Here is a 16,940-nt window from a genome sequence, read left to right on the forward strand (position 1 = left end):
GTCTTTGGAAAACTTTGGCATGCCCCAAGCCTCCATCAGCTACCCTGCCTCAAGCCACCTCTAAAAGCAGCAATTTGAACAGAAACAATGTGCCCAGTAAGTAAATGAAACCTCAAATGCCTAAGTTAACACTGGTAAGTAATATAACTTTATAGGGGATGCAATATTTATTATTTCTTAATATTTAATGCCCTGAAATAGTAAAAAGAACTTTCTTGGGGTTTTTTTTTTTTGTACATCCAATCACTTTTAATTCACACCAAGCCTATGAGTGACAAACTCAGACGTCACATAGCCGGACCAGAGTTGTTGGACTCCTAGGTCCACCGTTTTAACCTCGATGCTCTGGATCCTATACTACTGTCATAAGCCCCAGCAATGCAAGCTTGTGGTACCAAATTTACAAAGACTTAAAACATGGACAGGTTTTTTAAAATGTTGGTTGATAATAATAATAATATAAAAACAAATAGACACAACTCACAACAATGACAGAATTAAATCTGATTCTTTAGATTATATAACCTATCCTCAATACAAAGAAATGCTTCAATTATTCAGGAAAACAAAATAAAAGATTCCCAATTCAACAACAAGTAATCACTAGCTGTCCAATAAACATAGTTCCACAGTGCATACTATATAAAACAAACAAAAACCTCACAGATAATCCTTGAGCTGCCTATAAATACAAAACCGATATTTATATTTTAAAAGTGACTACAGGATTTCCCAAATGTACTATTTAATACTGGGCAAATCTTTTTAAAATGAAAGATATAAATGTATCAGTAAGTTAACATTTCTGTATATATTTGTATGAATAATAAAATCAGTCAGTATAAAAATATAATTAGTAGGACCAAAGAGATGCCCCAAATCTAAAGAATTAAAATTCATAACTCTCCTTAAAAAGGATGATTTACTAACATTAACTTTTTAGTTATAGATAATTATTAATTGATAAACCTTAGGGACTGCTTTCCTACCCCCTATTGTAGGAGATCAGGATGTTTTGTTTGGGTTTTTATTTTTGTGGAGGGAAGTGGCGCCTAATTTTGGTCTAGATTGTTCCCCATACTTGTAGAAAGCAAAATCAGTAATTTCCAAGATAAATCACAAGACAGATTGGAGACATTTTCAATTATATCACTGATCACTTACCTAAGAGAACTGAAAATACACAAATAACCAATTACTCCTTTTAGAAAAACCTATAGACTTATGTGAAACCATCTCGAACTCTTTGGTGCAGCCAATGTAAAAGAAGAGTAAAGAGTACCTTACTTTGGTGTATTCAAGGCCAGCCGCCATTATTGATGGCAATTCAAACACACGCTATCAGAAACAATTTGGGTGTATCACAAAAACTCAATACAGCTTGTTTGCAAAGTGTCCCAAAGCTCAACTCATTTCAAGTACTTAAGATAATCCCATACAAAGTGAGTGTGACCTGAAATTGCTCTAAAATAGACTATAATGTTACCTTCATGCTGAAGGGTAGAGAGAACTATTTAACCCATAACAAACGACAAAAACAGGGGAGAATGAAAATGGTGAATGCCGTTTCTACCCACCATGGTGACTCATGACCTGCCCGGCAGCCTCCATGCTGACATTCTGGAGATAGTTGTGGCAGCGTTCCTTGTGCTCCTCCAGTGAACTGCGCTGCTTGTAGCTTCGTCCACAGTAGTTGCACTTGTGAGGTTTACCCACTGTGAAGAGAACTCAAGGTTAGTGTGCTGTCAAGTCTCATCCAAAGCAAAATTACCAGCTAACTTTTGATAGTCTGGAGGAAGCATTTATATGCTTTTCAGACTTAAATCTCTTCCTCCACCACACTCCAGTTGAGGCAATTAAAGATAATAGACTTCTACCAAGATTAAAAGACAGCAAGAAAAGGCAGATCGTACCTTTGGTGATAGGGGAAATAATGAATCAAAATCATGCTCTGACTGTATCCTAGATCATGAGAAGCTGATGACTGATCTTCAAATTATCTGACTCTTAACACTAACATTTACTCTTACACAGTTCTCTCAGCTCTGACTCATTCAAAAGACAAATCAGGAGTGTCCTAGATACATGATGAGAATTATTTTTATTTATTGGGAGGGGGCTAAGAATAGAGAATTTTACTGAAGGAAACTAAAATCCAACAACTTGAAATGTCATTGTCTAATGAAAAGATTATTCATGGGTACCAAGAAGACTAGAAAGAATTCAGGTGATGAGAAAAAGCACAGATAAAAGCAGAAAGTTTCTCTTTTCTTTCCACCTTGGTAATAACTATTCACACATGCAAAACTTTGCGGCAGATCAGCCTATTCTCCCACATCAGTCAGCACTGTTCTTATATTACCAAGAATTAACCTACTAGGTGCTTTGAGTCAGGATTATTAACAATAACCACCAAAGCCCTAACATATTTAGTTATACAACGAGAGTGATACTTAATTACATATTTCACATTCAGGAGATGAATTATTTTCTAATAGCCACATCTCATTATACCTGGTAAAATACTTCAATGCTCACATTAAAAAAAAAAAAAACTTTAAAAAATTAAGAAGGGAAAAAAGCATTTAGGGAAAGAGGTGTGTTTTAATGTAAGACTATTCACAAGGGTATCACAGAGCACTTTGATTCTTAGTGTTGAATGGATACAGAAAACCATAAAGCATCAGGTGGTCTGTTGCCAAAGCCCTCAGTTAAGCACATTGTGAATCAGGTCAGCTGCTCTCATTTGACTCCCTTAGGAATCATTTTATTTTGCCAAGAGGACAAATAGACAACTCTTTTTCATGGTCAAAGATAGCATCCTCAACTCCAGGTCCCTTACAAACCCATGCTAGGATAATGGTCATAAATGAAATTGAAATACTTTAACAAGACAAGGTATTCACACCTGCATAAAAATTTCACTACATTAATTAAAGAAAAACAAACAAACCTTTAGATTGTATTTGAGGTGCATATAAATTCAAATCAGTTATTTGATAATCGCAATGTTTTTGTAAACTGTCTTAAAAAACAAAAGCTATCTAAGGCAGGATCAGTCATTTCTAAAAATACTAGGAAAAGTAACTTCTATTTTTCAGAACCAAGAATTTCTGGGAAGTAAAAACCAGGTAGCTTTTTATATTGTGAGGACTCTTATAGCACTGTGTGAGAGCATAAAAAATACAAGAAAATATTTTTTTTAGTCAAAAATATTAATGTAAATAGTATAAATATATTTATATATAATTGCATTCCAAATATGGGGCTACATATGACAAAAAGCCTTTTATGAATGTTCTCTCAACAAGTCTATAAAGCAATTAATACTTGTTAAGCATATACACTGTAGTTAACAGCCCACTATAAACTAGTTCCATCGTCTCTGTCTTCCCCTTCTTAAGTCCTGTTGCATTGTGTCCTGTGATACCTATGTTTTACTGTGAACATAATATCCTCCTATACTTCTTCCCCTTATTTCTCTAAGCAATTGACACCTTTTTAACTTAATTAAAATATAGTTCTTGTCCACTCCCCTTGGCTCACAACCCACTATAAACTCCCAACTCCCCAGATAAGGAAGAAAAGACAGGATACTTTTTACTGCCCTCATTTTAGAATTCAATCCCATCTGCTTTACTTCAGCCTCTCCCATTTTGTCATCTGTTGGTTTAAAATGTCACTCTTTCCTCTCTTCATCCCATCCTTGTTCTCTGTGAGTATAACAGATATTTGAGTAAATTGCTCTAAAAGTATAACCTCAATTTCCCCAAATCTTCATCTGTATTCTATTCCAGCAATCCACATACTGCGTGACATGCTGGACTGTGACCTCTCATAACTATTCTATGTCTAAGAAATTTGTTCTGGAAGTGTTCCACCTTACCCTTCTACATGTCTCATTTAATGCATCTTTATTGAAAGCCTACTAGGTACCAACAAGGCTGGGACAAGCCTGGGACAAGGCTGGAATGTAAAGTGGAGAGCAAATTCTCATGGTGCCTATCCTCATGCAACCAACAGTCTGTTGAGGAAGACAGACATTTAAGAAATATACAAGCAATACATTACAAATTGTAAATTCTACAGAGCTAAAGAATGGTAAGCTAGTATAACATGGGGACCCCAGTTTAGTGTGAGAAGGTTGGACAGGAAGGTCTGCCTGAGGTATGAACATTTAGACTGATAACTAAAGAAAAAGTAGAAGTTCGTCAGATAATGGGGATGGGGGGGAGGGGGGAGGAGAGACAGTGTTTCCGGGAACTGCCGTCGTCATCTCTTTCTATTTACTCTCAAGTTCTTAGCTCCTTCGAATTCTAGATCATGCCCTTGCTACTCTTCTGAAAATTATTTTCAAGCATCATCAACAGTCCCTTCCAAATCCAATGGCTCTACTATCCCTACAAGACCATTTCCTGTCAGTTCTTTGATATTTCTTTTTTTTCCCTCCAGTTTTATTGAGATATAATTGACATAGAGCACTGTATAAGTTTAAAGGGTACAGCAGAATGATTTGACTTACATATGTCATGAAATGATTACCACAATACCACAATAATTTTAATGGACATCCATTTTTCCTAAAAATCAAGGTCATGAAAATATTGTTTATATTTATTCCCTATATATGATGAGTTTAACTGTATCAACTATATGAGTTAATATGTATAACATATGTATATGTATTCACAGAAAAGGACCAGTCTTTGCTACTTTTCTTTTTACAAATGTTATTATTTACACACTATCTGAAACACCTTCATTCTGCTACCTCTCCTCAAAGCTCCTTTAACTCCCCAGTGCCAGCTTTTCCAGGCTCCGGGTCTCCATGATGTAATACCTTCAACACAGGGACCTTCTATCGCCCCTCCCCTAATAAAGTTCTACATTGAGGGTTAAAAAAAAAAAACATTTAAAAAAAGTCATCAATAGTCTCTGAAGTGCTAAATCTGGTAGACTTTAATCAGTCCAAAATGTTCCTAATTCCTTGTCACTATCAAACTTTCAGGAGTCTTGAATCTCCTGTTTTAGCTTCTGGGATCAGATTCTGCATCCTCACTCCCTGGCTTCTCAATCTTTTCCTACCTGGTAAATATATATGTACCTCCAGGTTTTGCTCTCAGTACAGTAGTTTCCTTCTTTTCCCTCTAGATTAAGCCCTCATTTCTGTGAAATGTCCAGATCATGCCTGGAATAATTTCCCATGTTTGGAAGCTCCTATTTGCCACAAACATTTTAAAAGTGATCATGGTGAACCCAAGGACACAGTTTCCCCCCTCTGTGCTCTCACAGCGCTCTGTCCATATTCTGTTGATGCATTACTTATGATAATTGCATTGTAATTATCCATCTGATCTGTTTCCCTCGTCCAAACAACGAGCTCTGTCATGAGGACAGAGGTCATGTTTTACTCAATTTGGAATTGATAGCACTTACTGTAGTTATTAAACATAGGAGGTACTCAATATGTATTTGCTGAATGACTGTACTTCAGCCTCATACTTCCAAATGCCTTTGGAGTATTGCGTTATGCATATTCCTCTGAAATCTAAAATCTAAAATTCAACATATCCAAAATTATCTTCCTCTACAAAACTAATTCTTTATTCTGACTTCTCTTTTGTGTGTTAGCACTGTTTTAATAAACCAGATTCGTGACAAGGCAACCACTATTGTTGCCTCCTACCTCATTTCTCACATCCAAATAATTGCTCAAGTTTATCCCTCCTTCTCACTCCCAAAACCAATTTCCTAGTTCAAGTGTTCATTATCATGAACCTGGGCAAGCTTAGTATACTTCAAACCAGGTGTTCTCTTCCCTTGTGTAATGATTTTACTCCCCTCCTCAACAACCTTCAATGACTTTTCACTTCTACTGAACAAAGTTCAAATCCCTGTACCTGGCATTCAGCATTCTACACTGTCTGGTCCCAAGGGATGCATCCCATCTTCTACCCCAGGATTCAGCCAGGATTACCTTCCACTTTTATACTTCTGAGTCTTAGTTCTTTCTGGAATGGCTTCACACAATTTCTGCCTCTTGAAATCCTACGCATCCTTCCAATCTCCCTAACCATGTTCCATCCAAAAGCGATCTTTCCTACTAAAGAACTGTAACTGTATTGGTCCTCACACTTAGGAAACTTGTAACATTCTGTCTCTTGAGTTATTTGTGATTACATCTGACCCATGAACCACTTGGGTTTGTACTGCATGGATCCACTTATAATGTGAATTTTTTTCGACAAATACATACTACAGTACTGCATGATCTGCAGTTGGTTGAATCCACAAATGTGGAACCGTGGATGTGGAGGGCTGACTGTGAAGTTATATGTGGATTTTCCACTGCAAGGGAGGGGGTGTTGGTGCCCCTAACCCCTGTGTTGTTCAAAAATCAACTGTATGTATACATTCATTTTGATGTCCCATGTTAGATTATGAGCTTCTTGAGAGACTGAAATAATGTCTTATATATCTTTGTAACCTCCAAAGAGTTTAGCATGGTGATTTGTTCACAGCAAGAACTAATAAGTGGTGTTTTCATGAATGACATCATTTCCTAACTCTTTAAATATCTTCCTTTCACTGGTTTTCCCTGAATCTTTTACTAATTTTAAAAGCAATGCATCCATATAGAAAATTTTAAAATTCACCAAAAATTATTTATACTTACATCATTTAGAGATAAGTATCTTTAAAATTTTTATATCATGTATTTTTTCTATGCATGCAAAGATATATTTTGTTATGAAATTGGGTCATTTTAGATGCTGTATTTTACAATCTGCTTATTTTACTGAACAATATATCTTGAAATTTCCCCATGATATAAAATAATAGTTTTGTTGCTGCTGTTAGGTAACACTTTTTCCCCAAATTCTAAAATTATGATATGTTGATTTAGTTTGCCTTAGCATTCTTAGTCCTTTTCTTATTTACTTTAATAATTATTTTTCTTTTTACCATAGTTACTATGCCCATACTTGAAAAAAAAAAAAAATCAAATAGCCCTAAAGGGCACTTAATGAAATACTCTTCCCCTCACCCCACCCCCATCTAAACATAATCTATTTCTCTGTCCTCTCTTTTTGGAATTTCTATTAGTTTGATGTTAGACCTTCCGGATTGAGTCTTGAAATTTCTTTTTTCCCTCATATTAATTATCCTTTTACCCTGTTTACTTTTAGAAAAATTCCTCACCTTTTTCTTTGAGTCTTTCTGTGAAATATTTTCTGGCAAATATAAATTTCTCTGACCTCTTTCCTTTTTCTTAAAAATAGTATTCTGTTTTTTCATGGGTACAATAACATTTATCTGAGCATAATTTTTGCCTTTTAAAAAAGTTCTTTTTATATTGTCTTCTCTTGCTTTTTTTCTTTTTTACATTGGTGTCTGTATTGGAGGCTTTCCTTAAATGTCTGGTGCCTGAATATTTATTGTCCATTTATATTTAACAGTAAGGCACTTAAAGCTAATTGGAAGTTCAGGAAACACAGGTGAGGTTTGTGAACTACTGCTGAACTACTGCAGAGTGACCAGGTAATGAAGCAACCTTTTCATTGTCAGACCCCCAAATATAAATATATGCCTTTTCTCTAGGACCTCTCAATTCCCTTAGAGAAGATACCTCCAATTTCCAGCCCTGGGGGGAGGGGGGCGGGGGATATGAAGCTAGATATTAGTATTCCGGAAGTAAGGCAAGATATGGGGCCAGGAATATAAATGTTCAACTGTAGTCTTTTACATACTGTCCCTGCTTTAAGTCCTTTGTTTTCCCCCTACTCTCTACTTTTCCTGGAGTCTCTAAGCTAGAACCTTTCCAATTCAATATCTCCAGAGAATAAATGTTATTTTCCTGTAGTTGGTTGGCTGTAGTGAGAGTGGCTCTGTGGCCTGTTTTGTATTCAGATTTTGAAATCCTTTTATATTCAATCCAGAGTTTCATCCCTACCATCAACAGTCATGTTTCTTCCAAGTCCAGAGACTTTTCAGGATTCTCTAGGGCCAAATGGCTTTGCTACTCATCCTTTATTCCTTTCTATAATCACTATAAGTTCCCGAGTCTTCTGTTTTGTGAAGTCTATTACCACTCCTCCCTCTATCTTCTTTCCATCTTCCTCTTGCTGCTATTCTGTCCTTTCCCATTGTCTTTGATCTTAATGCATTTATACTTCTATAAACGTCTACTGTAATTTTAGTGGAGTTTTAAAGAGTAGAGACAGATGTAGCTTTTCATTTCATCATGTTTAGACAGCAACAGACAGTATCACTTTTAATGTTGGTATGCTATGGCTCTGGAAGGGTGTGCCATAACTCTCTATTTAGATAAATAGGAGCATGACATGTTAGTAAAGATTAGCCACCAAAAAAGGAATCACATATTTGTAAGACAAGGGAATTTGTGGAAATGTAAAACTAAATATTTCCTCTATTCTACTGTAATCTGCTATGTATTTGTCTGTTATAATACAACATTCCCTACCTATATTCAAATATGGTTTAGTGTAACCATTTGCAGTGGTTCTCAAAATATGAACTGCATGCTACCTTATGTTAGAATTACCTGGAGTGCTCTTAAAATGCAGATTCTTGGGCACCATGCTAGGACCTAGAATTTCTGAGAGAGGTACTCTGATCTCCCCATGTTTAACAAGCCTGCCAGGTAGTTGCTTATGTACTGAAGTTGAAAAACAATGGTCTATAGAAGCTCATAAATCATCATGTTCTCTAAGTCTGGTATTGAGTTAAAATTTCTTATTAAAGTGAAGAATACTTTTCTTGACTCTACCATAATGATCTTAATTATATTATTGAAAGAGTTAAAATTAATTTTCTTTTACAAGAAATGTTGGGATGAAAATCTGAAAAGCCTATGGATGAAGTATCATTTATTACTGGTAAAATTTTTTTAAAAATATTTATTTTGGTATGGGAGTTTACTACTGTACGTTGATAACATCTTTTGAGGACAGTGATACAGTTTAAACTTTACATCAATTCTACTTCAAACTGACCTGTGTGTCTGGATTTTAAAATTCAAGTGGATCAGAGTCAGTTCAGGGCCATCCCGACTGGTTAGGAGAAACCCTAGAAGATACCCCTTGCTCCTGGGAGACCCCAGTGGGATCCAAATGCTGGGTGAGGCCAACATGTCCTCAGTAGGTTCCCTAGGATAGAGACCCAGGCCTGGAGATAGCGTGTGAGATGCCCGCCACAGCATCGCCATCTGGGAGAACGGGAGGGGAGAGAAGCCTATAACGATCTGCCATTACTCCAAAGAGGCCTCACTTAGCTGGAAGTTACTATTTTACCCTGGAATTGTGTGTTACAACTGGAAGGAAAGGAATAATGTTAATGGCCCGTTTACTTCCCAATTCTATTGATAGTGCAAACTTGAGCCACACATTACTTCAATTATATGGTCAAGAAAGGAGCCACATTTTCACAAAACGCATGGGTTCATGTTTGTTTCATTAAAAACTTAGGCTGCACCAGAAAGACAAGATCCAGCCTCATCCACCAGAACACAGGCACTAGTCCCCTCCACCAGAAAGCCTACACAACGCACTGAACCAACCTTAGCCACGGGGGGCAGACATCAAAAACAACAGGAACTACGAACCTGCAGCCTGCGAAAAGGAGACCCCAAACATGTACGTTAAGCAAAATGAGAAGACAGAGAAACACACAGCAGATGAAGGAGCAAGGTAAAAACCCACCAGACCAAACAAATGAAGAGGAAATAGGCAGTCTGCCTGAAAAAGAATTCAGAGTAATGATAGTAAAGATGATCCAAAATCTAGGAAATAGAATGGAGAAAATACAAGAAACGTTGTAACAGGGAACTAGAAGAACTAAAGAGCAAACAAACAATGATGAACAACACAATAAATGAAATTAAAAATTCTCCAGAAGGAATCAATAGCAGAATAAATGAGGCAGAAGAATGGATAAGTGACCTGGAAGATAAAGTAGTGGAAATAACTACTGCAGAGCAGATAAAGAAAAAACAATGAAAAGAATTCAGGACATCTTAGAGACCTCTGGTACAACATTAAACACACCAACATTCGAATTATAGGGGTCCCAGAAGAAGAGAAAAAGAAAGGGACTGAGAAAATATTTGAAGAGATTATAGTTGAAAACTTCCTTAATATGGGAAAGGAAATAGCTAATCAAGTCCAGGAAGTGCAGAGTTTCCCATACAGGATAAATCCAAGGAGAAACACGCCAAGACACATATTAATCAAACTACCAAAGTTGAATACAAAGAAAAAATATTAAAAGCAGCAAGGGTAAAAAAACAAATAACATGCAAGGGAGTCCCCATAAGGTTAACAGCTGATCTTTCAGCAGAAACTCTGCAAGCCAGAAGGGAGTGGCGGGACGTATGTAAAATGATGAAAGGGAAGAAGCTACAACCAAGATTACTCTACCCAGCAAGGATCTCATTCAGATTCAATGGAAAAATTAAAACCTTTACAGACAAGCAAAAAGTAAGAGAATTCAGCACCACCAAACCAGCTTTACAACAAATGCTAAAGGAACTTCTCTAGGCAGGAAACACAAGAGAAAGAAAAGACCTACAATAACAAACCCAAAACAATTAAGAAAACGGTAATAGGAACATACATATCGATAACTACCTTAAATGTAAATGGATTAAATGCTCCCTCCAAAAGAAATAGACTGGCTGAATGGATACAAAAACAATACCTGTATATATGCTGTCTACAAGAGACCCACATCAGACCTAGGAACACATACAGACTGAAAGTGAGGGAATGGAAAAAGATATTCCATGTAAATGGAAAGCAAAAGAAAGCTGGAGTAGCAATTCTCATATCAGACAAAATAGACTTTAAAATAAAGACTATTACAAGACACAAAGAAGGACACTTCATAATGATCAAGGGATCATTCCAAGAAGAAGATAATAACAATTGTAAATATTTATGCACCCAACATAGGAGCACCTCAATACATAAGGCAAATGCTAATAGCCATGAAAGGGGAAATCAACAGTAACACAATCATAGTAGGGGACTTTAACACCCCATTTCACCAAAGGACAGATCATCCAAAATGAAAATAAATAAGGAAACACAAGCTTTAAATGACACATTAAACAAGATGGACTTAATTGATATTTATAGGACATTCCATGCAAAAACAACAGAATATGCTTTCTTCTCAAGTGCTCATGGAACATACTCTAGGATAGATCATATCTTGGGTCACAAATCAAGCCTTGGTAAATTTAAGAAAATTGAAATCATATCAAGTATCTTTTCCGACCACAATGCTATGAGACTAGATATCAATTACAGGAAAAAAATCTATAAAAAATACAAACACATGGAGGCTAAACAATACACTACTTAATAACCAAGAGATCACTGAAAAAAATCAAAGAGGAAACCAAAAAATACCAAGAAACAAATGACAATGAAAACACGATGACCCAAAGCCTATGGGATGCAGCAAAAGCAGTTCCAAGAGGGAAGTTTATCGTACTACAATCCTACCTCAAGAAACAAGGAACATCACAAATAAACAACCTAACCTTACACCTAAAGCAATTACAGAAAGAAGAACAAAAAACCCCAAAGTTAGCAGAAGGAAAGAAATCATAAAGATCAGATCAGAAATAAATGAAAAAGAAATGAAGGAAACAATAGCAAAGATCAATAAAACTAAAAGCTGTTTTTTTTTAGAAGATAAACAAAATTGATAAACCATTAGCCAGACTCATCAAGAAAAAAATGGGAGAAGACTCAAATCAGTACAGTTAGAAATGAAAAAGGAGAAGTAACAACTGACACTGCATAAATCCAAAGGATCATGAGAGGTTACTACAAGCAACTGTATGCCAATAAAATGGACAACCTGGAAGAAATGGACAAATCTTAGAAAAGCCCAACCTTCCTAGACTGAACCATGAGGAAATAGAAAATATAAACAGACCAATCACAGGCACTGAAATTGAGACTGTGATAAAAAATCTTCCAACAAACAAAAGCCCAGGACCAGATGGCTTCACAGGCGAATTCTATCAAACATTTAGAGAAGAGCTAACACGTATACTTCTCAAACTCTTCCAAAATATTGCAGAGGGAGGAACACTCCCAAACTCATTCTATGAGGCCACCATCACCCTGATACCAAAACCAGACAAAGATGTCACAAAGAAAGAAAACTACAGGCCAATACCACTGATGAACATAGATGCAAAAATCCTCAACAAAATACTAGCAAACAGAATCCAACAGCACATTAAAAGGATTATACACCATGATCAAGTGGGGTTTCTCCCAGGAATGCAAGGATTCTTCAATATATGCAAATCAATCAACGTGATACACCATATTAACAAATTGAAGGAGAAAAACCATATGATCATCTCAGTAGATGCAGAGAAAGCTTTTGACAAAATTCAACACTGATTTATGATAAAAGCCCTGCAGAACGTAGGCATAGAGGGAACTTTCCTCAACATAATAAAGGCCATATATGACAAACCCACAGCCAACATTGTCCTCAATGGTGAAAAACTGAAACCATTTCCACTAAGATCAGGAACAAGACAAGGTTGCCCACTCTCACCACTATTATTCAACATAGTTTTGGAAGTGTTAGCCACAGCAATCAGAGAAGAAAAAGAAATAAAAGGAATCCAAATCGGAAAAGAAGAAGTAAAGCTGTCACTGTTTGCAGATGACATGATACTATACATAGAGAATCCTAAAGATGCTACCAGGAAACTATTAGAGCTAATCAATGAATTTGGTAAAGTAGCAGGATACAAAATTAATGCACAGAAATCTCTTGCATTTCTATACACTAATGACGAAAAATCTGAAAGTGAAATTAAGAAAACACTCCCGTTTACCACTGCAACAAAAAGAATAAAATACCTAGGAATAAACCTACCTAAGGAGACAAAATACCTGTATGCAGAAAATTATAAGACACTGATGAAAGAAATTAAAGATGACACAAATAGATGGAGAGATATACCATGTTCTTGGATTGGAAGAATCAACATTGTGAAAATGACTCTACTACCCAAAGCAATCTACAGATTCAGTGCAATCCCTATCAAACGACCACTGGCATTTTTCACAGAACTAGAACAAAAAATTTCACAATTTGTATGGAAACACACAAGACCCCGAATAGCCAAAGCAATCTTGAGAACGAAAAATGGAGCTGGGGGAATCAGGCTCCCTGACTTCAGACTATATTACAAAGCTACAGTAATCAAGACAGTTTGGTACTGGCACAAAAACAGAAATATATATCAATGGAACAGGATAGAAAGCCCAGAGATAAACCCACGCACATATGGTCACCTTATCTTTGATAAAGGAGGCAAGCATATACAGTGGAGAAAAGACAGCCTCTTCAATAAGTGGTGCTGGGAAAATTGGACAGCTGCATGTAAAAGTATGAAATTAGAACACTCCCTGACACCATACAAAAAAATAAACCCAAAATGGATTAAAGATCTAAATGTAAGGCCAGACACTATAAAACTCTTAGAAGACAGCATAGGCAGAACACTCTATGACATAAATCACAGCAAGTTCCTTTTTGACCCGCCTCCTAGAGAAATGGAAATAAAATCAAAAATAAACAAATGGGACCTAATGAAACTTAAAAGCTTTTGCAAGCAAAGGAAACCTTAACAAGATTAAATGACAACCCTCAGAATGGGAGACAATATTTGCAGAAGAAGCAACAGATAAAGGACTAATCTCCAAAATTTACAAGCAGCTCATGCAGCTCAGTATCAAAAAAACAAACAACCCAATACAAAAATGGGCAGAAGACCTAAATAGACATTTCTCCAAAGAAGATATACAGATTGCCAACAAACACATGAAAGGATGCTCAACATCACTAATCATTAGAGAAATGCAAATCAAAACTACAATGAGGTATCACCTCACACCTGTCAGAATGGCCATCATCAAAAAATCTACAAACAATAAATGCTGGAGAGGGTGTGGAGAAAAGGGAACCCTCTTGCACTGTTGGTGGGAATGTAAACTGATACAGCCACTATGGAGAACAGTATGGAGGTTCCTGAAAAGACTAAAAATAGGGCTTCCCTGGTGGCGCAGTGGTTGAGAATCTGCCTGCCAATGCAGGGGACACGGGTTCGAGCCCTGGTCTGGGAAGGTCCCACATGCCGCGGAGCAACTGGGCCCGTGAGCCACAATTGCTGAGCCTGCGCGTCTGGAGCCTGTGCTCTGCAACAAGAGAGGCCGCGATGGTGAGAGGCCCGCGCACCGCGATGAAGAGTGGCCCCCGCTTGCCGCAACTGGAGAAGGCCCTCACACAGAAACGAAGACCCAACACAGCCATAAATAAATAAATAAAATTACAAAAAAAAAAAAAAAGAAGGAATGCTATCTTTAAAAAAAAAAAAAAAAAAAGCATTTAAAGACTAAAAATAGAACTACCATATGACCCAGCCATCCCACTACTGGGCATATACCCTGAGGAAACCATAATTCAAAAAGAGTCATATACCACAATGTTCATTGCAGCTCTATTTACAATAGCCAGGATATGGAAGCAACCTAAGTGTCCACTGACAGATGAATGGATAAAGAAGATGTGGCACATATATACAATGGAATATTACTCAGCCATAAAAAGAAAGGAAATTGAGTTATTTGTAGTGAGGTGGATGGACCTACAGTCTGTCATACAGAATGAAGTCAAGTCAGAAAGAGAAAAACAAATACCGTACGCTAACACATATATATGTAACCAAAAAAAAAAAAAGAGGTTCTGAAGAACCTGGGGCAGGACAGGAATAAAGACGCAGACGTAGAGAATGGACTTGAGGAGACAGGGAGGGGGAAGGGTAAGCTGGGATGAAGTGAGAGAGTGGCATGGACATATATACCCTACCAAATGTAAAATAGATAGCTAGTGGGAAGCAGCCGCATAGCACAGGGAGATCAGCTTGGTGCTTTGTGACCACCTAGAGGGGTGGGATAGGGAGGGTGGGAGGGAGATGCAAGAGGGAGGAGATATGGGGATATATGTATATGTATAGCTGATTCACTTTGTTATAAAGCAGAAACCAACACACCATTGTAAAGCAATTATACTCCAATAAAGGTGTAAAAACAAAATTCAAGTGGAAAAACTTACATTGACCAATTTCTCTTACATTGCTGGTCGTGCTGTTGCAGTCTTTTAAGAGGGCTATATAGTGTTATTTCACATAAGAAAGAACAGCATGGAAATTAAGCATTTCCACTAGCAAAAGATAAATGTTTTGCCCGGGTGTTGATTGTGGGAGTCTATCTTTCCCACTTCCCACAACACCACATTAAATGCCAACTGGAATATGTTGTCAGAACATAGCTAAAGCCTTTAAGTCATTTATTTTTCAACTAATACTTTGAGAACTCATGGGGAAAAAGATAAATAAAAAGAGAGGTTGGGAAGAGAGAACCATTTTGGAGTTGCCAATTTCCTGACTTGATAAGCTAAAGTAGGGCTCATTCACATGATCATAGCTTTACGTGGGCACTTCCAACCATCTTCCTCAAATATCTGTTGCCTCTGAAATCTGAGTTATAGTACATATAGATTTTTACTTTTTAAATCAGTTTTATTGAGGTATAATTTACATTAAATAAAATCCACTCACTTTAAGTACACAATTCAAGGAATTTTGAAGTGTATATGGTTGTGTAACCACCATCACAATTACAATATTTTAATTTCCATCATCTTAAACCAAAGTTTGGGATTGACATGTACACACTGCTATATTTAAAAATAGATAACCAACAGGACCTACTGTAAAAATAAATAAATAGATAAATAAATAGAAACTTGGAAAAACTGAAATGTATGAAGAATACAAATTAAAATCATCTGCAATAAACATTATTATAAATCTAAAAAAGTAGGTCTTACTAATAGAGTTAGTCTTTAAATTGGGTAGTGTAAGTCATCCAGTCTTGATTTTTCAAAATTATTTTGGATATTTTAGGTCCTGTATTTCCAAAGAAATTTGGAATCAATTTGTCAATTTCTATAAAAAAGCCTGCTAAGATATTGATTGGGATTGTATTGAATTGATAGGCTAAATTTCAGGAGAATTAACATCTTAACAATACTGAATTGTTCAAAATATGATCATACTATCTCCATTTACTTAGGTCTTCTTTAATATCTCTTGGCAATGTTTTATAATACTTCTTGCACATAATTTCACATTAAATATTTCACATTAAAAATTTCACATTAAATATTCACATTAAATTTATCACATTAAATATATTCACATTATTTCACATTAAATTTATCTCTATTTTTCATATATTTTGGATGCTATGATAAATGGCATTGCTTTCTAATTTTCAGTTTCCAATTGTCCATTGCTAGCATGTAGAAATAAACTTGATTTCTTTTTATTAACTTTGCATCTTAAAGCCTTAATGAAATCACTCATTAATTTTAGTTTTTTGGTAAATTCCTTGTTATTTTCTATGCTATAGGTGATCATGTCACCTAAAACAAAACATAGTTTTATTTATTCATTTCCAATTTGTATTCTTTCCCTTGCCATACTGCATTGACAGGACTCCCAGTACAATGTAGAAAAGAAGTAGAGAGAGCAGACATTCTTGCCTTGTTCCTACTCTTAAGGGTAAACTTTCATTCACTTAGTGTTAGTGTGATGTTAGTTGAAAGTCTTTCAAGGATGGTTTTTATCCTGTTGAGAAAGTACCTTTCTATTCTATTGCTGAGAATTGATAAACCCCACTTCGGCATGATATATTATCCTTTTTTATATATTTCTGGATTCTACTTGTTAAAATTTGGTTAAGGATTTTTGCATTTATGTTCAGGAGGGATATTGCTATAAGTTTTCTCATGTTATAATGTCTTTGGTTTTG

General features: G+C 36.2%; 1 protein-coding gene across 17 annotated transcripts in view; it reads right to left on the reverse strand.

Moving 5' to 3' along the window:
• IKZF2 (IKAROS family zinc finger 2) overlaps positions 1–16,940 on the reverse strand; it is a 219,730-nt gene that overhangs the window by 21,647 nt on the left and 181,143 nt on the right. For all 17 annotated transcript variants that reach the window (XM_082467483.1, XM_082467481.1, XM_082467484.1 and 14 more), the window contains one exon: positions 1,578–1,715. In XM_082467483.1, coding sequence (XP_082323609.1) covers positions 1,578–1,715 — 138 coding nt within the window. The remainder of the gene's footprint in view (positions 1–1,577; positions 1,716–16,940) is intronic.

Source organism: Balaenoptera physalus, assembly GCF_965194825.1.
Source record: "Balaenoptera physalus genome assembly, chromosome: 6".
NCBI lineage: Eukaryota > Metazoa > Chordata > Mammalia > Artiodactyla > Balaenopteridae > Balaenoptera > Balaenoptera physalus.